Genomic DNA, 26,825 nt, shown 5'->3' with positions numbered 1-26,825 from the left:
CCCCAGATGCCAGGATACCTGGGCACGGGGCTGTGCGGGGGACCCTGGAGGGCCTGGCCTTGTCCACATGTTCTGGGCTCTGGGCGGGCACCGCACAGTTTGGTGGGGCCAGCACCGGCTTGGGCACAGCGCCGCGAGGCTGCCCACTCCAGGGGGAGGTCAGGCTGGGTTCGCAGCACATGTGTGAGGGCTGGGCATGTGTCCAGCTGCTGGCTCCGCAGCCCAGCTCTGTGGCCCGGGCCCAGCACACCTCAGCACAGAGGCCATGGGGACCTCGAGAGCAGCCTTATGAGGATCGGGGCTGGGGCTGGCCAGAAAGAAACCCAGTGTGACAGACACTCTGCCTTCTCTGGACACAGGTCAAGGAGGCAACATTCTTTGTTCGTTAGATTAGACTCAGAAGTTACACTCAGAATTTACTTTTATGTCTCCAAAAGTTGTCTTATTTGTGTAGAAGGTCATAAAGCCTTCTCGCTTTTTCCAAGTGTGCTGCATCCACAGGAAGTTCACGCTAGAATCCGTGTATCAGGAGCAAAGGCATCTTCCAATGGAGCTCACTCGAAGTCGGAGGCGGCTGCATGATGTCTTCTGTGCTGGGCCCCCCGTGGCCTCCACGCCCCAGCTGTGGCCGCCTCCTCTTCTTCACCTTCCAACGGGGCGGAATCTTGTCAGCTAGTCCTGGGTCCTAGGGCCTCCAGGCCCGCACAGTGGGGGACAAAGTGCCTGAAGGCTCAGATCCTGACCACCTGGGCAGCAACACATGGACTCCGCCTCCCCTCCCCGGCCTCTGGGGTCTGCCTCCTGAGGTAGAGCCGGCCATAGGTGCCCCCCACCTGCCCTTTGGTGAGCCGTCCAGGATTCACGCAGACACAGCCAAGGACGTCCTGGGAAAGAAGAGGAGACTGGGTTTGGAAAGGCCAAAATGAGTGGGACTATTGCAACAAAAGTGAAATCATCTAATGGTCAGACCCCAAAGAGGGTTTTACAGAATGGAAATGAAGGCCACCACACGCATCGTAGGTCAGATATGTCAACATCCCTGGAAAACTCTGAATCCCTTTGGAGCCTCGGACATAGGACAAAGAAGGTGACTTGACAGGGTGACAATCAGCTCCCAGACTTGGGAGACACACCTGACCTGGCTGTTTTCCAGTGTAAAAAAAGTTTTACCTCTAGAGGTTGAGCTGGCTCTGGTTTGGCAAGAGGGGATCGGTTGGGTGCAGTCCCTAGGAGGGACCCAGCCCTCAGGTGGGCAGGACCTTGGTGGCAGAGATGAGAATGACCCGAGAGCGTCCTCCAAGTTCTCAGGGCCACTTGGAGGTCAGACCAGAATCCAGGAGAGGGGCAGGCAAGTGCACGTGTGACTCATTCCCTGGGTCACCCTGGCAGCGCCCCGCCTGAGGACCACTGCTTGAGGCTGTCCTTCCTGCCTCTGGGGCTCCCAGGCTGGGCCTCCGGGGGAGAGGGAAGCAAGGGGATGTCATTTACTTAAGCATTTTACTAACAGAGTTGTTTTCTAGTCCTACCACCTGCCCCAAGAAACGAGGCCACCACTCGCATCAGCGGACCCATGAAGAGCGGGTGCTGGTGGCCTGGGACGGAAAGTCAAAGACTAGTTCTGGCGTGTTTGGGAAAGAGTTCAAACCTACCTTCACGAAGTACCTCAGCTCTGATGGGACTATGAAGACATCTGGGGTGACGGGCAGCTGTGCGTAGGCGCAGAAACTCTCATAGTCAATGGCCATGTCTTCCTGGGGAGGGTAGAGCGGGTAGTAGCTACAGGGATGGAGAGAAAGGATGAGCGGTGGCTGGGTCTGGACCCCCTTCCCAGGTGGATCCCTCCGCGTTACTGGTCCCCTGCTGTCACAGACCGCCCTCCATTCCTGTGTTTGCAGGACAGAACACAGGCTCGTCGTCATGGTGGAGTTCCCTGGTAGTGGCCTGGGGGAGGCCCTCACAATCAAATCTGTCAGAGCTCCGTAACCCCAAAGCGATCTTCGTGGCGCAGTGAGCCGACTCACCTCCTCTGGGTCAGGATGTGCTTCAGTATTCGGCTGAATCTGTCTGAAGTTCCAGAAGAACTGTGGAAGGCAGAAAAGCAAGACATGGAACGCAGAACCTTGTTTCTCAGTTTGTTTTTCTTCGGGGAAGACTGGAGGATTTGATAAACTAGAGAGAGGCTGCAAGGCCAAGGTGCAGTGACAAGAGGGTCCCTCCGGGGAAGTTTAAAGACCCAACCCACAAAATGGCCCGGTCTGCCCACATGAGGGGAGCAGGGTGCCAGGCTGAGAAGGGGAAGACCAGGAATTCCTGTGATCAGGACCATGACAGCCAGCACTGGCTCGTGCGAAAGCACGCCACGTCTGTACTAGAGTGAGGCGAGTGTGCGGCCGGGGTGACCTTGCATCTCAAACCTCAGCCAACGAGCACACACCCATCTTCACGCGACTGCTGAGCCTACACTCCAGACTCAGCTGTGTCTGATTCTCTGCAGAGCTACACACTGCTCCGGTGGGGAGTTCAGCCTTCAGAGCAAGTTCACAGGTCATTCTCTACCAACAGGGACACCCACTCTTGTTTAGGTCACAAACATGGGAGCAAAAGGAAAGCAGACAAACTTCTATGACTATAAATTAAGTGCAGATGGATGGAGGTGGTTCTTTGGGGTCTCAAACACTGAAGAGACAAGTGGTAACAGAAACAGAGGCTCCAGTGGCCCCATGCCGTGGCCAAAGGGCTGGCAGAAAGCCACGGTCCTGCCCGCTGGGCTGGTACACACGCCTCACCTGCTGATCTCCTCGGCCCCCATGTGGAACAGCAGATCCGTGGACGTCAGGCCAAGGACCACACCGTTCACGGAGAGGCTGCAGGGGTCAGACACGAACTGCACTCGCTGAAATGAGAAGGGGCCGAGACATACATCTGCACACCAAAGCCAGAAACTTCTTTCCATGAAAGGGGGGAGGGGTCTCTGAGGGCTGGGCAGATCACTAAAAAGGGGACCGAACTCACGTACAGTAAATTATAAGCATATGTGCCCTCTAAAAGATTCAGGCCGTATGCGTGCCCCAAAAAGGCATGTTCGCCTTCCACTTCAGGGACAGAGCTGTGACACCTGCAGCGCATTTGATTCTGACTGCCTGTTGGTCGAGGAGGGGATGCTGGTACCTTCCTGTCCTCATGAGGCAGGTCGGAGTAGCTGAAAGGTGGCTGTGGGTACACGGGCTCGTGCTGGACATCTCTCAGCGACGGGACAAAGACGAGGTGGGAGCCGGAGCTACTTCATCAAAAAATCATCAGAAGAGGGAAAAAACAAGGGCTGTTGAGTTAGAGCAGCTGGACGACATTTAAATTGTCAGTTTGTACGTGACCTTACTTCTGGGGAAGAATTTCAGAACTGAACTCTCCAATGATGAGAGGTGGGCAGGGGACACTGTGAGTGACGGACCATTTGTTCTCATGTACACACGGCCACCCTGATGAGGCGTAGGTCACCCAGGACATACTTTCTCTCAGCTGTGTGTGATGCTGCACTGGGGGTGGGGAGGATGGGATTACTGTTTGGTAGAAAACTGAAGAAATTGGGATCTAGAAAATCTAGAAAGACAGGATTTGACCACAGAATCAGAGCCTCAGAGCCAGAGCCGAAACCAACGTTCTGACTCTTTACTATAAGCAAACAGATGTGGCTTAAAAGCGTGAGCTCCCCAGATGGGGCTCCTTGCTAGGGAGAGACCTGGCAGGCCAGTCTGGAGACTGCGGCCTCCTGGCTAACCAAACACTAGGTCACAATTTTGACAGCGAGGACAGAGACATCTTCAGAACGATGGCAACGTGACATCTTCACGGCAATAGTAAAAGCGCAGCTGACAGATGTTTCCTTTGATGGAGACAGAAGGAGAATCTCTGGGGTTACAACATAGGAGCGAAGGAAAAACCTTTAACTCCGGGGGCCAACTGTTTATCCTCCCCAGACGCACAAAAGAAGAAAGGAGTAAAGTCTCGTTTCCTTGGTTCCCTGAGCTGAGCTTGGCAGACGGGTCTATTGTAAAGCAAATCTGCATAAAGTGTGACGCTGGGGGCTTGTTTAAAACCCACTGACAGCTCTCACTGCCAGCTCCCTCTTAAAATATGTGGCCTTCCCAAATGTACTACAGGTCGTAGCTGCCTCTGTATGGGATAAAGGTGTTGGTGATGTCACACTTGTCACTTGTGTGTCACGTCTGCTCAAAGTGTAAACTGAGACTTTTGCAACAGGAAATCAGAAAATGAGACTGAAGGACCTTTGCGTATTAGTTATAGTCTCTTTAACATTGAAAAGTTCACTATAAATCCAAATCCACCTATTTGGGTGCTGGAGTCTGGCAAACAGGCCGGGGGTAACCTAAACGGGACAGTCAGTGCTCTAGAGCGGTGGTCCCCAACCTCTTTGGCACCAGGGACCGGGGCTCCTATGAGAATCTAATGCCTGTTTATCTGAGGCGGAGCGGAGGCGGTGATGCTGGCGCTGGGGAGCAGCCTGGTTCCTACCAGGCCGTGGCCTGGTAGTAGCCTGCAGCCCAGGGACTGGGGACCCCTGCTCTAGAGCCCAAGTGCTCAGTCTGTGATGGACACAAAGGGGAGGGACAGCTGGCCGCTGATCAGACACAGAATTGCTGTTTCAGTGCAGGCGCCAAAGAGCAATAGTTAAGGGCAAACGGCCCTTCTACTCATGGTTTTGCACTGGCCTTAAGGGGAGGGATACAAGAGAAAATTCCAACTATGCTGAGATTGCACAACTTCTTACATCACAGTGGGAGGGTCCTCGGCTCTGCTGGGCCCCTGTGAGGGAGGAGGTGCTTCCTCACTGACTCTGGTTCCTTATAAATCAGCTTAATGCTCTGCAGGTCTGACCTCTCAGGAATAAAAAGAAATTCTCCAAATGAAGACCCTTTATATACTGTTTGAGGAAAGGTGGGGCAGCCCCCCAGCCCGGGGCAAACACTGGCCACAGATGAAAGTGCCTGGTGGTGCTGGGCGCTGCCCCCAGGGGAACAAAGCCTGCTTTGTTCTTTGTACCACTGCTGTCAACACCACATGGAGCGAGGAACCAAACCAGAACCCGATCTCACACTGACAGCAGCCCGCCGGTGCTGGGCACTGCCACACAGCCCCCGCCTGTCCCCGAGGAGACCTGAGGGCTGACAGCACAGGGACAGCAGCCCTGCTCCTGCTTTTTCGGGGTGTACCTCCTGAGCTCTCCGGGGCTGATGTGCTTGGTTCAGGGTGAAACCTGGGAGGTGAGAGGGAAGGTACCTGTGTCATCTTCACTCAAAGGAGGGAGGGAAGGGTGGATCCAGCTGCAGGCTGTCACCGGCACAATTCAAGTCCCCTGACTCTGGGATCAGTTCTCACAGCCAAGCAGTGGAAGATCATTCATTTTGTTTTAAAAAACCACCTTTGTTCCAGACTTGCTTTTAAAAGCTTAGCCTCAGGAATATTTTTTATGAGCTCTACTACAGGAAAGCAAATCCCCAGAGAACACCCATCACCTATATTAATTTCTTGGAAACCTTGGAGGAAAAGGGTCAGGAAGTGAGGATGTCAACTTCCTGAATAACCTTCTGCTTGTAGTTTTCGACTCTCCCTGGAATGGCGCCTTTTCTCTTAAATTAGAACTACACATCTTTCATCACCACCGTGACCTTTCGCAGTTCCTTCTCCTTGGTCTGTGGCAGAGATTCGAGATCCCCACCCTCCCTGAGTTTCTACCACAGCTTGCTTCGGCGACTGGCGATGCCTCACAAAACGTGGGGAAGCAGTGACTCAGGGGAAGGACTTGGGCTCGCCCCAAAACAATCACTCCCACAACGAGCTGTCTAGGGCCTCTTGGGATTCTGCTGTGTAAGTCATCAACAAAATCACTTCTCAGAAGCATCCTGGGAAGATTCCTGTGGAATGTGGGTCTATACGGAAGGAGTGAGACAAGGAAGGAAGGAGGGAGAGGGGAAGGAGAGCGGCTAGTGTGTGTTTATCTTTGTTTTACCAAGATGCCTCTTAACTCCGCGTCTGGGCACTTGAAGTTCAAGAGCTCTATCTGATCTCTAGTTCAAAAGGACGAAAGGATAGGAGCTACCACTACTTTCGAGTAGCTTGTTTTTCTAACGGGAGGCCCTGGAGAAACCTGGGCAGCTTAAGGTTCTGCCCAGCATTCTGAACTCTGACCTTCGAGTCCCTTCGACAATCGTTCGTAGACACTGCTTGAAAACATCTTCGAACGAACTCGTCAGCAGACCGTTCTGCAAGGAGAGAAACGAAAAGATTTAGAGGGTAGACATTTGGTGTTTATTCCCTTGTTTAACGTTCGTTAGATGACCCTGGGTATCAGCTCTTGCGCTAGGAGTTAAAGGAGATGCGCGGGGGAACAAATCTGTCCCCAAGGAGCTGTGTTTGGCTGGGGGCAGGAAAGGAGACGGGGGAAGAATTAATCCTCTTGAATATAAGCTGAAACATCAAAAGGACAAGCATTTTGAAATCTTTCCTGTGGAAGGTAAAATATCCTGAGACAAAGGATAGGAAACATGTCTGGGAAAGGGCCATTTGTATGAACGCATCAAGGACAGCAAGACATCAGTCATCAAGCCGAAGGGAGCAGCCAGGTGAGGCCCTTCCACAGTGTAGCCCCGTGACCCCCAGACACCTGCATCAGTGCTGGCGCTCCTGGGCCTTAGCAGTGGGTGTCATAAATAAAGGAACACCAGGACTCATATATTTGTATCCAAATGGCTTTGTATTGTGGTGAATTAAAGCCCTTGAATTCAACACCTTTATAAAAAATGCCCAGCTACAATGTCTTTCTCATTAGCCACAGGGATTAGTTGCAAAGTAAACTCCAAGAGATGAAAATAACAGTGAGGTCTCATCTGAATGCAAGTCTCCACAACACCCCATCCCGACCCGTCACTCACCTCAACCTGTTCATGCTTAGCATCCAGGAAAGGGCCAAACTGCAAATAAGCCCAAAGAAAGAAACAAAGGTACCAAAAGAATAAATCAGAACCACGCATGTCCATGAGCACCTTCGCATAACCTCTCCTAGCAGTGCTTTGCTCAGGGCCCATCTGTCCCATTGAGGCTGCCTGCAGGGCCTGGGACAGTTAGCAGATGGGCCGGGGGCACGCAGCCAAGATCACAGGCAGAAAGCGTGAGCCCTGGACAGAGGCCACCAGGGCCCCATAACCAGTGGTACCGCCTCCTACAATGCCGGGCTTTTTCCTGACTTTCTAGACCTAGCAAGGGAAATCTACCGTCATATGAACCGTAGTGCTTTGAGCTTTAAAAAGACAGTGAAGGGTGGCAAAAAATGTCACGCTTTTGGATTAACTGAAGGCATGTAGGCTGCATACACCTCTCTAAAGATGCGGACTAAGAGTAAAATGTATTTTCAAAAAGGAGAAGAATCTGATGTGCTTCCTGAGAATTTAAAGCCATACTGGACCTCTCTCTATGGCTGACCCCTGGGTTCCCCACTGGTGCCTCCCAGAAGGTGCCCTGGGAGGGCCTCCTACCAGGATGCAGACGTCTGGCTGGTCGTGGTTGATGATGGTGATGAGGTCGAGCAGGGGGTCATACGTGATGCTGTCAGACGTGGTGTATGGTCCACAGGCCACCAGGACCATGTTCTGCTCAAAGTCTAAGATAGAAAGGACCGTAAGGCGTTGATTAGAAGATACTGGGATGGTGAGAGAAAGGACAGTTAGGGAAAATGCCTCAGAGGTCAACTGACTGAGAGTCTCCTGTGTGCGACTCTGGGAATCCAAGATGGGGAGACCTCATCCCCATCCTCAAAGAATCCCGTCAGCTGGTGCAGACAGGCAGGTACGCAAATAACTGGAACACGTGTCAGGCACGTCACTAGCAGTGCACGTGAGCAACGGGAGGAAAGTGGCAGGAACTGATCAAAGTGAGATTTGGTTATGGCATTTTCCTTACAATTCTTTTATTGTGCTAAAATATATATAACACAAAATTTACCATCTTAGCCACTTTAACATGTCAGTGGTATTAAATGAATCATATTGTTATGCAATCATCACCACCATTCATCTCCAGAACTCGATTCTTATAAAACGGAAACTGTCCCCAATAAACACTAACTCCCTAGTGCCCCTCTCCCGGCCCCCACCACCCACCATTCCATTGTCTGTCTCTATGAGTTTGGCTACTCTATCTCATATGAGTGGAACCATACAGTGTTTTCCTTTTTCTGACTGGCTAATTTCACTTTGCTTACTCTTATAGGTAGAATTTTCCAGAGAAAGGGCAAGGCTGGGTCCTGGAGAGCACTGTGACTTGAGAGTGCTCAGTGTGAGGGATGATCTGATGGCTCAGTGTGGCTGGAGAACGTGGTATACTGAGGGGTCCAGAAAGACAAGCCGGGGTGCGAGGCTTGGAATGGCAGACTAGCGCGTGACGGGGTGCGGGGCCTTGTGTTCTGGCTGCCCATCGTGCATGATCCTTTTCCCCACAGCATCTGCTTTCTTTTTGAAAGACCAGCCCTCTCCTCCATAAAGCAGTCTCGGGGGGCTGTAAATCAGGTGCACTGTCCTCCCCTAGCCAAGAGGGCAGGCATGTGACCCAATTTCAGCCCTTTGCACTCTCTTCCTGGGTTCTGAAATCTCAAGGTGAGCTATCCAAAGGTAGAAAGCATGTTGGAGGTGACCTGTTCCAGCAGAAGTGGCCAGATGAGACAGCTGGGGAATCGCTGCTACCTGGACACCCAGAGTTGCTGGGTCCTTATCCTGGTTCTCAGCCTAGATTTCCAGCCGCCTGACCAGTCTGTGAGACACCTGGATTTCCCTGAACTAATTCTTTTTCCTAAGATAGTCTGCACCAGTTTCTGCGGCTTACAGCAACCAAATCCAAAGATCCTGACCTCTTAACACGTGGTCGTTAGTTTTCTGTGGCTGCTGTAACAAATTACCACCACCTTAGTGGCTTAAATTAACACACATTTACTGGTTTGCAGCTCTAGGGGTCAGAAGTCCTAAAATCCAGGTGTTGGCAGGGCTGCCTGCTCCTTCTGGATGTTTGAGGGGAGAATCCATTTCCTTGCCTTTTCCAGTTTCCAGGGGGCTGCCTGCATTCCTTGGCTCACGGCCTCTCCTCCATCTTCAAAGCTGGCAGCCTAACATTTGCCAATCTCCCTGAAGCTGCTCCTTCTGCCTCCCTTTCACAGGGACCCTGTGATTACGCTGCCCCCATAATCCAGCATGACCACCTCCATCTCAAGATCCTTAATCACACGTGCAAAGTCCCTTTTGTCATATAAAGTAACACAGTCACAAGTTCCGGGATTAAGGATGGCAGGTCACTATTCACCTACCTGGGTGATAATACCATGACCTGAGACAGAGAATTCAAGGGGACGAGTAAGTTTCATGCAGGGCAGAGGACAAAGTTGTTTGGTTCCGAGGAGTCTGAAGGAGATGTGATCCCAGGACAACTAGCAAGTGCCGGGAGGGCAGGGCCCGCGTCTCTGTCTCCGTGACTGCCTCGCTTAACACCCTGCTCACACGACGTCTGTGAACAGCACATTCGACTGCTTCCGAAGGCTCCCCGGGCACACGGCTCAGGCTCTGGGCATCTCGGCCAAGTCACTTCCTTTTCATTCTTTGAAGTTGATCTGATACCACCACACTACTCTTTCTGCCATAAACACATATTTTCTGATAGAACGCACAACATCATAAATTCCTAAATTTCATTCCGGATTCGAGGTCGCCTCCAAGAATGATCTCATACACTATTCATGTGTATAGGGTGTTGACAATATGCTAGTGTTGGCTGTCTCGCTGTAAATCCTTAACCGTCTTCTGCTTTCCCTACAAAACTGCTCTAAAATATTTTGAAGCAACGTTTGTTAAAATTTCTTTTTGTCTTTTCCCATCTAGATTAGTTACCGAATAACTCTAGGCTTTCTTAGAAATTCGCCTAATTTTTAAACCGACTTTTTACTCTGGGAGAACTTTAGAATTGTAGAAAAGTTGCGAGGATAGTACAGAGTTCCCAAGTGTCTACCTTTCGCCCAGGGTCCCCTAACGGCGACGTCTTTCCTAACTACAGTGCAGCTGTCAGGACAAAGGAACTAATGCTGACGCATCACTGCTAACTACTCCCGGCTTTATTTGGATGTCACTAGTTTTCCCTCGAACGTCCCTTTTCTCTTCTAGGGTTCCATCTAGGATTTGACATTGCATTTTAAGAAATTGTTTTTTAAACAGCCCCTAGTTTTCCTTTTTCAAAGGAATCTGCAAATACCTGTGAAATGTTCGATTTGAACGACATGCCTCGTGTACTCAGGACCCAGGTGTAACACTGACCAAGCTCACAAGGCCCAGATCCCTGGCCTTCCACAGGGGGCCTGCGAAGCCACCGTCCGCGGCGGCCCCCAGTGCCCTCGAGGGGCCCTCGCAGCTCCCGCGGCTTTCTGAGGGCCCGAGGCTCTGCACTCCTGGACCCTTGCCCACCTCCCTCATTGTTGGCAAACGACGTTGGAACCAAAACTTACCTCCATCCTCTTCGGTGGGCTGATAAAATGGAAGTGGCACACCCTTAAAAACAGGAAAAAAGCTAAGCTGCGGTCTTGCCCCAGGCACCGCTGTTCGTGGGGAAAGGGGTGGGCACCCAGTGGGGGCGTGTTTGCAAGCGTCTTGCTCCTTGGAGCTAAAAGCTCAGAGCTGATGGTACTGCCATTTTTCTATATTGCTCAGAGTGGGAAGAATTCTAGAAAATGGGAGGTTACAGCAAAACTCTTAAAACACCCAGCGAAAAGTGGGAGCAGAGTGTCAGTATCCTAGGCAAGGAGGAGAGAGAGCCGGTACCTGTTACTTTTCCCTGCATTCGATGAAAATCTGTGGAAAGTAATTGCCTAGAGCAGAGAAGGGTACGCTACGGGCCAAATCTGGCTATCACCTATTTTTGTAAATAAAGTTTTACTGGCACACAGACACACTCATTGGCTTACAGGTTGTCTGGCTGTGTCTGTGCTATGTCTTTTCCCATCTAGATTAGTTACAAAGCTTACACTGTGATAAGACCACACGGCCTGCAAAGCCTAAAATATTGACTGTCTGGTCCTTTACAGAAACAGTTTGCTGACCCCTGGCCTAGAGACAGGTTCCCACGCTAGAGTGAGAGAACTGAGAAGCAAAGAAACAGGCTCTTAAAAAGGACAGAGAACGTGCATCCCGCCCCTGCGGCCAGCCCAGAGGAAGGGTGGGGACCGCCGTGATACCTCATAGAGTTTAGTGGCAACGAGTTTTCTACCGGTCGTGTTCATTCCTTCCATAATTACAACCTGAAAGACAAGAGCAAAACAGGGGAGATAAACGAGAGGTCAGGAATAAATTATTTTGAGGTAGTTAAAACTATTGTCCAGCTACTCTCATTTTGTAATCGTAAACTTGGAGGCATTTTTCTAGAAAACAAATTAAAGGGGTTGTATTAATAACGATAATTATGCTTTATACGGATGACCTCATTTTCACAACTGTCCTATGAGGTAAGAATTATTATTCTCATTTTACAGATGAGGATACTCTGGCTTAGAGGGTAAGTAATATAGCCGTAATCACATACTTCGGGGGGAAGAGCTGGGATTCGAACCTGGGCAGTCAGATTCTAGAGCCAAGGTCAGAGCTGACGAGGGAAAATCGGAATCCCTACACCAGTGTCCACTCTCGGGCCTGTGCTCCAGCCACGTCTCAAGGCACCAGCGGTCGGAAGCAAGGAGCAGCTGGCCAGTGATGGAATGCTCATTCCTGGAGCCCCAGCCCACCACACATACCGTAGGGTAAGGAGCACGCTCACATCCCTCGCACCTGTCCAGGAAACAGAGAGTATTCTCTGAGCTCAGATAAATCCACTGGAACTTGAGCGCCGGAAGAATGCTCCCGGTCCCCCTCTAGAATCACCGACTTGTTGTTCAGCTTCCCGTTGCTATCACAGCCAATCTGGCCCAGCAGAGTGACGGGCTCCTACCGAAGGAAGGTGGCAACGAAAGAATGACACAGTCTTTGGGACAGAGGCTCAGAATCTGAAGTCAACAGGGTGAATAGGAAAGCAGATAAGAAAATGATGCCTCTAAATAACAACAAACATTATCTCGGCCAGGCATCACTTTGACCCTGAGATGACCACAAGCATCATCATTGACTCTCAGGGGCGTTAGGGCTCTTATGGGGCTTCTAGTCTGACCACCAGTGCTTAAGTCCCTCTAAGTGGCTGCCTTAAGCTTGAGCACCTCTAGTGAAGCAGAACTTGCCTCAACATCCCACAGCAGCCTGGTGTGTCTCTGGAGAGCTACAACTGTAAATAGCTTAGGTTTATCGAGCTCACTAAAACCCAGGCGTTGTTCTAAAGGCTTAACTCATTCAGTCCTCACGACATCTGTGAGGTGGATACTACTGCTGTACCCATTTTACGGATGAGAAAAATGAGCAAGAGGCATCAGCTATTTAGTCGAGGTCAAACAGTGGGTGAAACCTGAGTCTGACACCCAGAAGATCAGCTCTAGAGCCATATCCTTAAACCACACATCCTACCTCCCCTTAACAGGAAGTTCTTTGTTAAACTGAGCTGAAATTTATCGTCCTATGGCTTCCTCTGTCCTGTTTCCACGCCTGGGGGCAAACGAAGGAAGCCTAATCTTTTCCCACAAGATTGTATTGTGCATCCCACCTCCTCCAATACTTCCTCCTAAACTTCCTTATATGACATGGTTTTGCATATCTTCCCTAACTGGTCATTCTCTGAATGCAAATATATGACATACAAGTACCTTCAAAAATCTTCCAGAACACATCTCCCCATAGATTTAAAAATGCTCTAGAGAGAAAGCACTGGTTACATGTCAGATTAAACCACAAGGGATGATACCACGGGCAGCAGCTGGTCCACAATAACGGGGGAGCCTGTGTGTGACCATTTCTGGAACGCCCATGCTTGCTGTCGCCCTCACATCTTGATGTCTTTAATCTTTGCTTCTATGTAAGACCCGAACCCAAGTGCAAGGAAAATGACTGTCTCTGGTCACAAAACCAGAAAGCACCTGTGAGTCTTCCTTCAAAAGGACCCATTTTACCAAATCCATCCAGGATATATGTTCTCACTAGAACATCTGATGACGCCGGCTGATATAGCCAAGAAGTAGAAAAGGAAGCAAAAGGATGCCTTTTCACCATGGATTTAAAAACGCAAGTTAGGAAGAACAACTGGAACGACACTTACTTGTGCTGGAACTAGAACAGGAGCAAAAGCCTCTATCTGGTAATGTTCCTTGAGTTCACTGCCAAGTTCTTCTACCTTACAGGTCAGAACTGAAAGCCCAAAAGGGAAAGTGTTGTGTTTAAGACATTTCGCTTGCTAAGAAGAAAAAATACAGCATATTGTCAAACACGAAGGCTAGTCATTTTATAGAAGCAGAAAGGCTGCTTAGGACATCTGGCCAAATGATACTTTCTAGATCCCTAGCCAACTTCCTGATACTTGGCTTCTGAATCCAGTCTTCCTCGGCCACCGGGGAACACGTGGCACAATCCCAGAGTCAACACGGACCCCTACCCCCGGCCTTCCTGGAACTCAGGTCATCAGTGAGGATTATGGGAAGTCAAGGGCAACCTGGACAGTCTTCCATTCTTCACAAGGAAGAAGCCATAAGTGTCTCTGCTTCCTTTAATACTTCGACTGGCTTCCTTTACACAGTTCAAATGGTTGTTACTGGGAAATCGTTCTGTGCTTTTCTTTAGCATTTTTCTTTAGCAAAAGGAAGTGACTTGGGAGAATTACTGAGCACATCGTGTCATGTCCCTGCACTAACGGGGACACCCAGAGGATATCTACCAACTTAAATATTCAAAGGCAACCTTGGAACCTGTTCTACAGCCTAGCCGAGGCTTTGCTACTTACTCAATACCCTTCCAGGTGGTTCTACATCTTCCAGAATTTCAAAGGGAAAAACAATCACCTTCTCGAATGTCTGGGAGCTTCTGAAACATTGATTTGTAGCTCCCGGTTAGTGACTCCGGACACCCCAAGACCTTTAGGCTGATGACGCCGGCTCCTCCTCTCCCGGACCAAGACACTCCCTGGGCCGAGCCGAAGGAGGTAACCACTTCTCCTCGGTTATTCCTCGAGTTGTATTTCTGAGAGGGAGTAGCACTGATGGGAAGCGAAAGAGATTAACAGTACTGTGTTCGTTTACAAAGGGCAAGAGGAATAAAATAAGGTTACCTTTCGCAGATGGGGGCTGGGGAAACGTCAAGCTGGCCTCGCATTTTATAAATCTAATCAGCTTAATGGGGTTAGACATACCCGGATCTTAAAGGAATTTCAGGAATGAGGGGCTGAGTGATATCGAACGTGTTTAGAGACGGAGACATATTTTAAAAGGTCATTTTCCTGGCACGAAACTGAACAAAACTCAAACTCTGAACTGATGAAAAAGCAAGTTTCAAGTACCATTTTCTTTTCTTTCGTATGAAGATTTAGCATTTATCACAACATTATCAGAGCCTGGAACCGTGGATAAGCCAAAAGTTGCCATGCATGTATATGATACTTCACAATATAGTTTAAGGTAGGAACAATGAAATGAAGTGAAATAAATCAGCTTTCCCCCGTGTCCACGGAGGTGGAGATGCAATGAATGTGGTCCGCTGCGAACGGCAGTTCCCAGTCTGAGGCTCAGCTGACACGTTCTCATGTTTCCACTCCCTGGCTGGCAAATTACACCTCCAAGAACACTTAGATGCTGCTATCCACTTAGGTGACAGTGAGACAGTGAGGTCTTCTAATGCTTTGGTTGTGAACATAACTCACGGAGAGGTCTATTTAAAACAGGTTTCATTTAATGCACCAAAACTCTGCAGGAGCCAGTTTTAGGTGGGCACTCCTGCCAATGGTGCCATAATTCCTTCTTCCCACGGAAAGGCTATAGAAAATGAGCTCCATTAATTACCTCTATCTCCAGTGCTGCCTCTACCCGAATAATTGAGAAGTTACTTTCATAAATTACAAAACCAGTTTCTGATGTCAGCTTTATTAGCATGCATTTAAGAATGACTAGGCAAAGTATTGCTGGCTTCTCCGAGCCCCTCCCTGCGAAGCTCTGTGGGACATCCATTGGGGCCGGCCTTTAATGCAACCAGACGCTCACACGAGGTCAGCTGTAAACAGACCTACGGGTCACACGAGGTCAGCTGTAAAAAGACCTACAGGTTTCAAAGGATTGCTTGCATAGAGAAGGAGCTGTTGGAGCAGTGCTGGCACCCGTGTCGAAACCATCTCTATACACCAAGTTTCAAAGATGCTCTTGTAAGTCTAGAAAGGTGGCTTCCAAAAACAGTTTGAGAACTCCTCAAATTAGCAGCGGACCATACTCAAGTCAAACTGTCCTTCAGAATCCAATGACCGCTCATCTTAAACGACTGCTATCGCCTCCTTTCTAAAGTGACAGAGCTGAAATATCTTAAATCTCTGCTTATTCTACAAAAAGTGATCCAAAGCAGAGGAGGTGACTCCAGGCAGCTAGTATTTCCCTAAATGGTTAACAATACTGTCCCTAAGCCTCATCCCGACGTGGCAACACCTACAAACCTTTCTTCGGCTCAGTACGGCCCTCACCTATGGATTCTCTAATACGAGACATGTCACTTACGGAATTCAAAAAATCATGGACAGAAGTGGCAGCAGGGACAAAATATCAATGAAGTCAGTGTGGATTCACAGTGACAGGAAAACTCTCAGAAACTACTTGTAACCTGAGATGGAACAATAAACAGGTTACGCAACATTATAAACAAAGATATGTGTCTTTATTTTTTTAAAAAATAAATACTTTAGATGAAAAAAAGAAAACCAAACAAACTCAACGACACACGAACTAACAGAAGCAGGCAGGGCCTGCGGGGCACTCAGACTTCTGAATAGACAGGTTGTTTTCAGAACAAGCTATCTGTTCCTGATCTAGGAAACGAGCCCCAGAAAAGTGGGTGGAAAGTGAGCTTCCTTAATTACTGTAAGAAACAGTAATTTTCCACACAGGAAGAGAAAGCAAGGAGAGCAGAGAGCAATAAACTTTCTAGCCAGTCACAGCGGAGGTATTGGTCCACCGAGTTTAATAAGTCACTCTGTAGTCAGCCTCCGCCAGATAACCAGAGGAAGGGGGTGCGGCTCTTTGGCAGCTGAATTAATTCTCATCATACCTTGGAGAGAAACTCGATGGTGAGAGGAGCTGGTGGGGGCTGCGAGCAGACACTCTCCTTTTGGTTAGGGGGGTTTCTGGGGTGGTGACAGCTCGCTTCTGAGAACCCTAGAAACAAAACAAAAAACAAAACCCCAGTCACTCTAGACCCAAGTTACAAATTAAATGTGCAGTTCCTTGGAAAAAAAAGGAAAATGGTGCCCACACGAAGGGCACGAAATAGGACTGGGCCTTCGGGGCCCACCTGCCGTGCATAATCCATAGAGAACTCTCCAGTGACCGTCACCCGGCGTTCATCAGAATACTGTCCCATTTTGAAGGCAATTATGAAAAAGTGCCAACATTCCCGCAAAAAGACTGTGAATCAGGTGATCTGTCCTGTTAAATCATTCACGTGTTCACTTTCTTTTCCCGCCTCGCTTTGCTTTTGGACAGGTGTGAATTTTATAACGCATGCGGTTTTAACCTGCATGGATGAATTCCCAAGAAGGGACGGGACGATGTTACCACTAATTTTGGCAAAGTCTACCACACATTTTCAAAATTAGAGAAGGGAATGAGTCCAAGCAGATAATATGGCTGAGCTCATACTTGGACAGTACTTAGCAAACACCTCATTGTTGGTCACTTGTTTTTGGTTTTTCACTTACTCATCAACAGGAATCCAAAGATGTGTCCGGCATGGAGGATGAAACCCTCAGTCCAGTGACCTATTGCTCCCCAAAGTCTAGGAAAACTGACTGACAAGGTAAGGCAAAATCCTTGCCCTGACTAAAAGCAAGAGGCCAGCAGGACTGCAGAGGCTTTCTCTGCCCTTGGGCTCCTCCTGGCTGTACATCGGAGTTATGCCAACCGAACCTGGCGCTGACTGTGGCACAGAGTCGAAACCATCATTAAAGGAGCCAGAATGGAAACCACATTTTAAAAGGCTCTTAGGCTACCACCCTATACAATAACCATTTTTCAATATTCCTTTCTAGAATTTTAATATTTTTTCCAATTTAAAAAGTACAAACTCTAATAGTTATGATCTTAGTTTAACTATAAACCTTTAAATATGATATGATTTTATTAATTATGAGCATTTTCCTCCATTGTCATAATCTTGTTCCTTTTTGGTAGGTGTTGAATTGAATTGATAGATAATAATTTACATAACAACTTCTCTATAGCTGGATGTATGGGTTGCTTGTAATTTTGGGTGATTATAAATTATACTGAGACACATAAAGCTTTTCTATTAGGAGAGATTCTTATTAGGGAGAATTATCGAGTCAAGGATTGAAAAGATTTTATGGTTTTGTTGTATTTTCTCCAGCGATTTCCCCAAAGACACTTATAATATACTGTGGGCTCCAGGCCTCTAGGGCCAATGCTATACAGGGATTATTTCAAGAGAGAGTCTGCCTCTGAGGACACAGCAAGAGGATGGTACTGGGACACAGCACAGTCTCGCACCTCAATCGTGAAACCTGATCGTGTCAACGAACCAACTGCCATTCTGCCCCTCAGAGATGTGTTCACTCCCACCAAGCTCATGAGATTCACTACTAAGATTACACGCCGGTTTATTTGCTTGTAATAAGAAAATATAGAGTGTATCTATTTTCATATCCTCGGGCAAGCACATTCTCACACCACAAAACCTAAATTACAGCCAAGGATGCCCGTGTATTAATTTACTAGAAACGGAATGCCGACAGCATGGGAACTTTGAATCCTCAGGCTAAGATCTTTTCTCCCATCAGGCAGGACACGTGGAAAGCCGAATTATAACCAGGAGATTTATGGTGAACACAGAGGCAGAAGAACAGCTGTCGTCCGCACAAGGCAAATACTGAATGATAACAAGAGCACTGACACGCACCGCCGTAACAGGAGCACGCCTGCCCCGGGACGGGCCGAGGGTCAGGCAGCCTCGCCCCGGCTCTACGTGTGTGGAAAGGTCAACGTCTGGCACTATGATTCTTTATCATGCTGCCCTTGATGCACAGTCTAACAATGATCGAGCAGCTGCTGTGTGATGGGTGCTGTTCTAAGCATTTGACACATCTCTAGCCCAGACCCATATATCTCCTCTGAGCTTCAGACACATATTTTAAATTATTTGCTCATTTAATCCAACTCACTTAGCTCTGAGCTTATGGTCACGCATTCTGATTCGTAACTGAGCCTCCCAAGTACTTTCGTGGCAGGAATGGTCCTCAACGTGGTATTTCAGTCACTAGAAGGGTATATACTTCCAGAGTAAATGTGCATCTGCCTCATGCATCAGTCTACTGAGAACTGGGTTACCATGAGTCAATTCTCACAAATGTGATCAACTCCAGATATACAAGTAAATGAGATCAGTTCTGGAGCTGTGAAGCGGTCAGTCAGATCAACATTGTCCCACTAGGTACTGCAACTGTTTGACGCTACCAGGAGTGCCAGCCAACCGCTCTCTTTCACAAGGTCTGTCGTTGAACAGCTATTAACGAGCCACGCACTGGGAAAACAGCAGCGAATAAAGCCGTCTCCGTCCTCAAGGAGCTTCCATTCTAATGGAGGGAGACAGACTAAAACGCAGAGTGAATATATGACGTGTCTCAAGGTCGTCACGTTCTATGGAGGAAAACAAAGCAAGGAAAGAAAATAAAGGAGAGAATGAGGAAGGGGTTGCTATCTTAGGCAAGTTTGTTCCCTCTGACAAGGGGACATCTGAGGTGGACACGTTTGGTATGTCTGAAGAATAGCAAGGAGACCAGAGTAAGGAGAAGCTCAGATAGAACCTCACACACCCAGACTTTGAACGATCCTAGGGAAGATGGAGAACTAGGAAAGAGCAGCAGCAAAAAAACCTGGGCTGACTTTCATTTGAAAGGAGCTCTGGCTGCCGTGTGGAGAATCGGTTAGAGGTGGACAAGGCAGAAAGAGGCCAGAGGACCCGTTAGGAGGCTGGTCCACTCACGCAGAAGACTACAGTGCTGGGGACCTGGTGGTGGCACTGGAGGTGGTGAGGGGCCCCGATCCTGGGAGGGCCGATGGGACTAGCGGGTAAGGTGGATGTAGGGTGTGCGAGGAAAGGAAGACTCAAAGAGGTCTCCAAGGTTCCTGGCCTGAGCAAATGGAAGGGTAAAGGTGCCTTTTGCCAAGATATGGCTTTGGAAGGGACCATCTTCAGAGGGAAAAATCAAGTGCTGCAACGAGCTAAGTAAAATCTCCAGCTCCAGCTTCAATGAGCTAAGTAAAATCTCATTTATTTCCTTTAATATTATAGGCACCAGGTTTTGTGTTAGCAACCACTCGGGGTATATTTTTAGCTTTTCCATAGGCACACTTAAACTACTTACTTCCTTCTTACGATGTAATTTACTTTGAAAAATTAAGGCTTATTCCATGTTTATATCGATCTCCACAAATTTATTTAGTATAAAGACTAACTAGTATTACTGAATACATTGATTTGGGCTTGGCAGTTTACATACTCATTTCACTTTCAAGCCGTCTGAGAAAGGAGATTATCAGCTGCTGGCTGCGAGCTTCTGGAGGGCAGAGTCCCTCCGGGCCTATTTCATTCACTGTTTACCCAGTGTCTAGCACAGCACCTGGCATGTAGTAGCTGCTCAGTAAATAAATGAATGAATCCTAATTTTATAGGTGAGGAAACTGCAGCTCAGAGAGCTAAAACAACTCACCAAGGTCACCTGGGTCTTTTGATTCAGGCTCTGAGGGCAATGCTTTTCCACTCCCATACTCTCTCACACTGGATCCAACACTAGAACTGGATTATTCAACTATAGTACCTCCACTTGATAAAAAACTAAACAACCATTAAAAAGAGTAGTTATAGAGAATCTGTATTTATAATAATTTTATGATATACTAACTGAAAAAAGCAAGATAACCACACATTCCTAAAGACTGTCATTACATGAAACCACTTACGCATACGAGCGTCAAGGAAGATGCGTAAGTGGGAACTGTAGGAGGAAATACATGGAAACTGTGTGAGTGGTTACTTTTCTCTCTCAGAACTTCAAATGTTGTGACGTTTTTAGAATAAGAAAAAACACCACTTGTAGGATACAATTTCTAAACCGCGGACGTACCTTGGAGGGTGTGGAATAGGCATTCAGAAGGGTCTCCTCTTCCTCCTCCACTTCGATTCTAAAAACATCAGTTAAGAAAAATCGTAATAAACTTCAACGCAAAATCTAAGGCAAGGGTTGATTAAATTAAAAATCTGACCTCTCGGCACTTATTATTTGTTTTTAAATTACGCGTGCGACTTGAGATAAATCATAAAATAGAACAGGTGGCTTAAGACCAAGACCTTCAGCAGAAAAGGATACAGCTCTTGTATGGAAATGATGTCTCTAGCTCCCGCGTGCCCACTGTCCTTGGAGGCACTGTGCCGGGATCTGGCCAATCTTTTGCTCAGAACCTGAGGAATAGAAGATAATAAATATATTATTCCATAGTCAAGTATCACAGGAGGCGTTCTCCACAGCCACAAATAACAGGCATTTGAAATATAATCAAAGACATAAAATTCCTCAAAGTGAGACTTAAGAAGATGCACACAACAGATTAAACATAAAGACTTATTCTGTGACTATTTCCCTACAACATATCACAGGTCTAATAATGACACCAACTATTTGTTGAAGACCCACCACCTACTGGGCATAGTTTTAGGGGACTTACATCCATTTTCATTTAATTCTTACAATAATCCTAAATAATATGATTAGAACCACTGACAGAAGAGGAAACTGAGGCTCAGAGCCATTAAGTAGTTCCCCAGGCTCACACTGGGACGGGAAGCCCACTCTGATTTCAAAGTCCACACTCTTCTCAGTATATCGCACAGCCTGCCCTACAGAGCAGAAGTGGAGAATTACGGGATGACGGGATGAGTCTCCTTCCATCGTGTCCTTACCTCATGCTCAAAAGAGTTCAGGGTCTCTGCGGTGAGGCGATCTTTCTGCGTGCTGGTGCAGAAGGCTATGAGCTCGCCTACCATTCCCGCCTCATTCTCTCCATGCAGAATGCACAGCTCCGCCACTGTGGAGGGAAAATTGGACAAGTAAGATCTTAGTTTCTTTCTTGCAGCTTTCACCTTGAAAAGAGAAAATAATCCTCTCTTTATTCGATCCATATTTATTCAGCACCTACTAGTGCCAGTCATTGTTCTAGGAATGAGAATACAGCAGTGAGCAAAACAAAGAATTCTTATCTCCACAAAGCTTACCATTGGAGGGGGAGACAAAACGAATAAGCAAAATACGTAGTCTATTAGATGGTTAAATGTACTACTTAGAAAAATAAAGCCAAGAGAGGGATCAGGGAGTTGGGGGGAGGAGCTGGCAATTTTAAACACAGTGACTAGGGAAGGCTTCATCGAGAAGAAGATATTTAAGAGTTAAAGAAGTGAAGGAGTGAGTCATGCAGTGATTAGTAAAAGCTTTCAGACAAAAATCCTGAGGTCGAAGCAAGATCAGCATTCCACTGCGGCTGGAATGCAGCGAGGAAGCGGGAGACAGAAGTGAAAGGGTGAAGGGAATGCAGGTTGTCGGCCATCAGGCCATCACAATGACCCTGCGGCCATCACAATGACTCTGCGTAGTACCCTGAGCAGGCGGGGCAATCGCTAGAGGATCTGAACAGAACAAGTAACATGAGGACTTCCGTTGACTGAAGGGGACAAGGGCAGAATCAGGGGGACCAAGTAAGATAAAATCTGGGTGGGAGACGATGGTGGCTTGGATCAAGGTGGTAGCTGGCCGTGGAGGTGGTAAGAAGTGGTCAGACTCAGGATACATCCTGAAGGTAAAGCTGGTGGCACTTGCTGGCTGGACGTGAGGTCTGAAGAAAGATGATGCTGTGTTTTTAGCCTGAGCACCTGGAAGAGTGGAGTCTCTATTAGCTGAGGTGGAAAGACAGAGGAGCGACTACTCTGAGGAGAGGAAGGAGATGCCAGGAGCTTCATTTTCTACGCGTAGAGTTCAAAGTGCCAATCAGATATCCAATCGGAGGCGTCAAGTAGGCAGCTGGCCACACCAACCTGCAGTTCAGGCAAGAGGTCTGGGCTAAGATAAAAATTTGGGATTCCCTGGCAATACAGGGGTGTAAAGCCATGAGACCAGGTGAGCTTGCCAAGGAAGTGAGAGTATCTTTTCATTTTTAGAAGAAATAAACCAATTTCATTGTCCATCATTATGTTACACAAAAATCTACAGATATGTAGAGAAGAAACAAATGAATAGTAAATAGGAGGGAACCAGAAATCATTTAAATTTGAATTATTTTCCGTATTAGGATGAAAATCATTTTGAAGCACATGTCTGGCTTCAGAGTAGGTTTTGATCGCTGGCCAAAGCAAGGTGTTCGGCGTCTTGTCTGCTCTGCCGGCTCCTGACAAAAGCTCTGAGGTCTTCAAGAAAAGTGATGGACGCTGGTGCTCCACGGGTGCGCTGAGCTCCACCAACTCGTCCGCAGAAGTACTATCCACCCCTAGGTCCACAAGGAAACCCATGAGGCGGTCGAATAAGGTCCAGTCCAGGGAATCTGTGTTGTGTATAATTCGTGTCCTTCCATTCAGACTCGCAGGTGGACTGAAAACTCACTTCCCTGATGGAGAAAATGTCACCCTCATCCTCTTCCTGTCTAACCTCACCTTCTGGATAGTGACAGTCCAGCACAAGAGCCTCCTTGCCACCATTCTTTATAACTTCAACCATGAAGATGGGAGTCGATGTCAATTCAGGCTCCTGTTCTTCTTCAACCTTCTCCCCTTGGGAGGGCGCCTCCTTCCCATCAAATGTTGGCAGGACGCTGCTGTTAATGTTGAAAGTGAGCGCCTTCTCCAGCAACATTCCGCACCAATCCGGCTTCTGCCCTACTCACTCTCAGCTCCCAACCTCCAGACATCTTGGAGAGGGACTTATGCTTCTATATGTTCTTTACCTCCTTAATTTCATCACTCAGGAATTCAACAAAAGCTTTGTCCCCTTCGGTGTGCAGTGCGTGGCAGGAGGCTGGGTCGCTGTGCAGACCCAGCGCTCACGCTGAGCTGCCTCACCGTGCCCTACGACAGCAGAGGCCGAAGCATGGAGCAGGCAGCGCCGTGGAAGTGAGAGCATCTTGAGGCTTAGGAGAGGAGGGGGATGAATCTGTAAAGCCTGAGAAGTGGGGGCAAGCAAAGTAGGACAAATAGTAGTGTCTGATAAGCTAAGAGAAGAATGTTTTAAAGAAGATATGATGAACAGTGTCAAATGCTGCTGATAATTCAAGATGAGAATTGAAAATTCACCATCGACTTTAGCCAGAGGAAGGTCACTGATGACCTTGAGAGAGGTAGTTTTAGTGAAATGGTATAGATGAAAAGGCTGACTGAAGTGGGTTGAAGGGGGAAAAAAAATGAATACAGCAGGTATAGATAACCCTTTGAAATTTGCTGTAATTGGGAAGGAAAAACCTGGAGTGGGAAGTGCAGTCAACAGACCATTTTAAAGGCAAGAGTAAGAACCACATTTCCATGTTATTAGGAAAAAGCCTTATAGAGAAAAGTACAAAACATGTAAGAGGAGAAATTACTGGAGTGATGTCCTTAAGAAGATGAAAAGGAATGGGATTGAGGACTCAAGTGGAGGGGGTATGGTCTTTGCTAGGAGTATAGAAAATTTATTCATTATAATAGGAAGGAAGGCAAGGTATACAGCAGACACAGGTAGGTAGGTAGACAGGGCAGACACATAATGGTGGTGCCTTATGTAAGTTTTCTAATTGCTCCTATTTTTTCCAGCGAAACAGGAAGTAAGCACATCAGCTGGGTGGGACAGAAGGATGTTAAAGGAGAAGGTAGAAAACAGTCATCTAGAACAGGGGTCCTCAACCCCCAGTACTGGTCTGTGGCCTGTTAGGAACCAGGTTGCACAGCAGGAGGTGAGCAGCAGGCCAGTGAGCGAAGCTTCATCTGTATTTGCAGCTGCTCCCCAGCACTAGCATCACCGCCTCAGCTCCACCTCAGATCCTCAGGCATTAGATTCTCATAGGAGCACTGGTCCCTGGTGCCAAAAAGGTTAGGGACCGCTGATCCAGAAGACTCAGAGTGAACAGATGGGAGAAATTCGGTATGTCTATCAGGCAACATTAAAATCCCACTGAGGTGAGTGATTATCAGTTCAAAGACTAGAATTCCACTGCCAACATAGTCCTCTGCCAACATAGCCACTGCCAACATAGTCCTCTGTGAGATGGCAACAACAAGCATCTTGAGCTGAAGCCTTTACAAATTTGGTTCGCACAACTAATTTCTCTTGTTTTGCCTTCAAACTCAGCAAATACATTTCTGACTATGATTGGGTTTCTCATTTAAGTCTCCTTTTGGGAAGAGAATGCACTGGGCATAAGAACCTGGAGTATTCTGGTCTCTCATGAGACATTAACATGCTAAATAGCATGAAAGTAACATGCTAATATTAAAAAAGTTCAAAATATTGATGAATGGTTAAAGCAGGTGCACACTCATTCCATTTCTAAAACCGAGAACTCTATGTCTCCCCAGATTTTGCTTCAGACAAGTCCCTACATTGCCAAAACGATGGACCAGTATGATGGGGCTCTGGACTTAGAGAAAGAAGACCTGGGTTCACAGACCAGCTCAGGCTATTAACTCTCCTTGTTTGTTTCTCCATCTGTAAACAGCTGACACTCCCTAAAGTATCTTCCAAAGCTAAAATTCAGTTTTAGGAACCCACCTCAAGGGGCTCATATTTGCACAGATCACCAACTGCTCTGATGAGAAGTTTAAGGTACAGGCTGTTAAGGGAGGTGCCAGCAATAAAAGACTACATTTCAAAACCCCCAAATTGCTTGCTTTGTTAGAGACTTAAACAATTTCCAAACTCGGAGATGCCACTAGGTAGGGCCTAGTCCCAACCTAGCTCCAATTCCACCTTTCTGAAATTGCACTGATTTAAAATCGTGCTTCATGCACACCGATGTTCATTGCAGCATTATTCACAGTGGCCAGGACATGGAAGCAACCAAAGTGTCCTATGATAGATGATTGGCTAAAGAAGCTGTGGTACATATATACAATGGAATATTACTCAGCCATAAGAGTGAAATACTGCCATTTGCAACAACATGGATGGACCTTGAAATAGTCATACTAAGTGAAATAAGCCAGACAGAAAAGGTTGAAAATCACATGATATCACATATGTGGGATATAAACCTAAAAGCAACAAATGAACAGGACAAACAAAGACTCATGGACATGGACAATGGCCTAGTGGTTACCAGAAGGGAGGGGGAGAGGGAAATAAAAAAATAAAATGTTAAAAAAAATTATGTATATATAAACTGGCACTTTTAAAAAATCGTGCTTCATATTCTTATTTTTGAGTTGGGGTCCAAGCAATACTCTGTGAGCATTTCAAAGTCCTCACATCCCAAAACTCAAAACTGAGTTTAATTCTGCATCTCACACCCACTGAGAAGTCTGATCTGGGGAAGGTGAAACCTAGAAGCGCTCTCATTTTTTTAGGCGTCTGGGAATTACAAGCCAAGCGCGGACCTCGGCGCGGGTCCAGGGACGGGGCAAGGGACTCACATTTCTCAATCAGAGGCTCCTCGTACTCTAGGCCGAAGATCTGCATCTCCTCGGCCAGCTGCTGGGTGGACACGGACATGGTGACACAGGAGTGGGGGCGGGTCCACACAGCTCCGACCTGAGTCCAAGAAACCCTCGGGTGTGGAGATCGATCAGCAGGAGGTCACTCTGGTCCTTTTGCCCTCTGGGGGACCGAGAAGGAAGGTGACCAAATAGCCCAAGAACTCAGGCGGTCAGAAAGCCCCAGCGGTCAGTCACGGAGAAACACTTTTTAAAACAATGTGGGGGAAGCCCCCAAACGCCGGATGGAAGACAGCAGGAATCTCGAGAAGTCGCTCCCCTGTTGGGAACGTCCTACTCCCTAAAAGTTACCGCTAAGCATCCCAAAGACCCCAGTAGAACACTGCCGCCGGGAAAATCCCGCCAAATGGTTTGTGCAGCGCGCGCATGCGCGAGACCGGGGTTCGGCCCCACCCCTTCCGCTCCGCGTTCTTCTCCTGGTTCCCGGACTACGCTCGCGCACGCGTGTCCGGGGGCGCGTGCGCAAAACTCCGACACGCCCACCCGCGCCGGGCGGTCGGTACGCCCTACGGCGGCTGCGTCGTTGTCTCTCGCGGGCCGCAAAATACCGGCGCGCGAAGTCCCCAGCTCTTGGCAGCGAAACCGCTTTTTTGTGCAAGGCCTGGATACCTGTTTTCCGGACGTCGCCTGCTCGGCGATGGTCCATGACGCACGTTCGTCACCCTTTTGTCCTGTAGCTTGGTGCGCAGGCGCTGTCGTATATTTGTCCTCAACGGTCCCATTCTGTGCCCTGCCTTGGAAAGGATGACTTGTCTTCCCGAGCCCTCGTTCATCTTAAAAGGGTGGCTTCGTTAGGAAGTCTGGTTGCCATGTTTATCATCGTAGTTATCACCATAGCCCCAGCCACAGTGATAGGTCTGTTTTTTGGATCTGGAGCATTTTGGTAGAAAAGGAGTG

At 47.9% G+C, this 26,825-nt stretch overlaps 1 protein-coding gene and 1 pseudogene across 4 annotated transcripts; both read right to left on the bottom strand.

Moving 5' to 3' along the window:
- Window positions 1-360: 360 nt before the first annotated feature.
- Window positions 361-26,297, bottom strand: POLA2 (DNA polymerase alpha 2, accessory subunit). 4 transcript variants are annotated; one of them, XM_023535694.1, is made up of 19 exons: window positions 25,848-26,297; window positions 21,168-21,292; window positions 20,578-20,669; window positions 20,335-20,392; window positions 16,245-16,351; window positions 14,006-14,199; window positions 13,270-13,358; window positions 11,862-12,017; window positions 11,276-11,338; window positions 10,550-10,592; window positions 7,548-7,672; window positions 6,948-6,986; window positions 6,205-6,278; window positions 3,169-3,277; window positions 2,787-2,893; window positions 2,022-2,081; window positions 1,650-1,776; window positions 834-884; window positions 361-646 (listed from the first exon to the last, which is right to left on the bottom strand). In XM_023535694.1, exons 1-19 carry the CDS (start codon window positions 25,924-25,926, stop codon window positions 512-514), a joined length of 1,833 nt encoding a protein of 610 aa, XP_023391462.1. In that variant the 5' UTR covers window positions 25,927-26,297; the 3' UTR covers window positions 361-511. The 4 variants fall into 4 exon arrangements, with proteins under 4 accessions (XP_023391462.1, XP_023391463.1, XP_011367103.1 ...); XM_023535695.1 differs by lacking the exons at window positions 21,168-21,292; window positions 25,848-26,297 and adding exons at window positions 18,665-18,847; window positions 19,921-20,006 and having other exon boundaries at window positions 3,169-3,280; window positions 20,578-20,595; XM_023535696.1 differs by lacking the exon at window positions 25,848-26,297 and adding an exon at window positions 21,480-21,614 and having other exon boundaries at window positions 386-646; window positions 3,169-3,280.
- Window positions 21,743-25,238, bottom strand: LOC105297968 (annotated as a pseudogene).
- Window positions 26,298-26,825: the final 528 nt, after the last annotated feature.

This window comes from Pteropus vampyrus, unplaced genomic scaffold, assembly GCF_000151845.1.
Source record: "Pteropus vampyrus isolate Shadow unplaced genomic scaffold, Pvam_2.0 Scaffold144, whole genome shotgun sequence".
NCBI lineage: Eukaryota > Metazoa > Chordata > Mammalia > Chiroptera > Pteropodidae > Pteropus > Pteropus vampyrus.
Note: the sequence above shows the minus strand (reverse complement) of the source record. Positions and strands in the feature narration are given on the sequence as shown.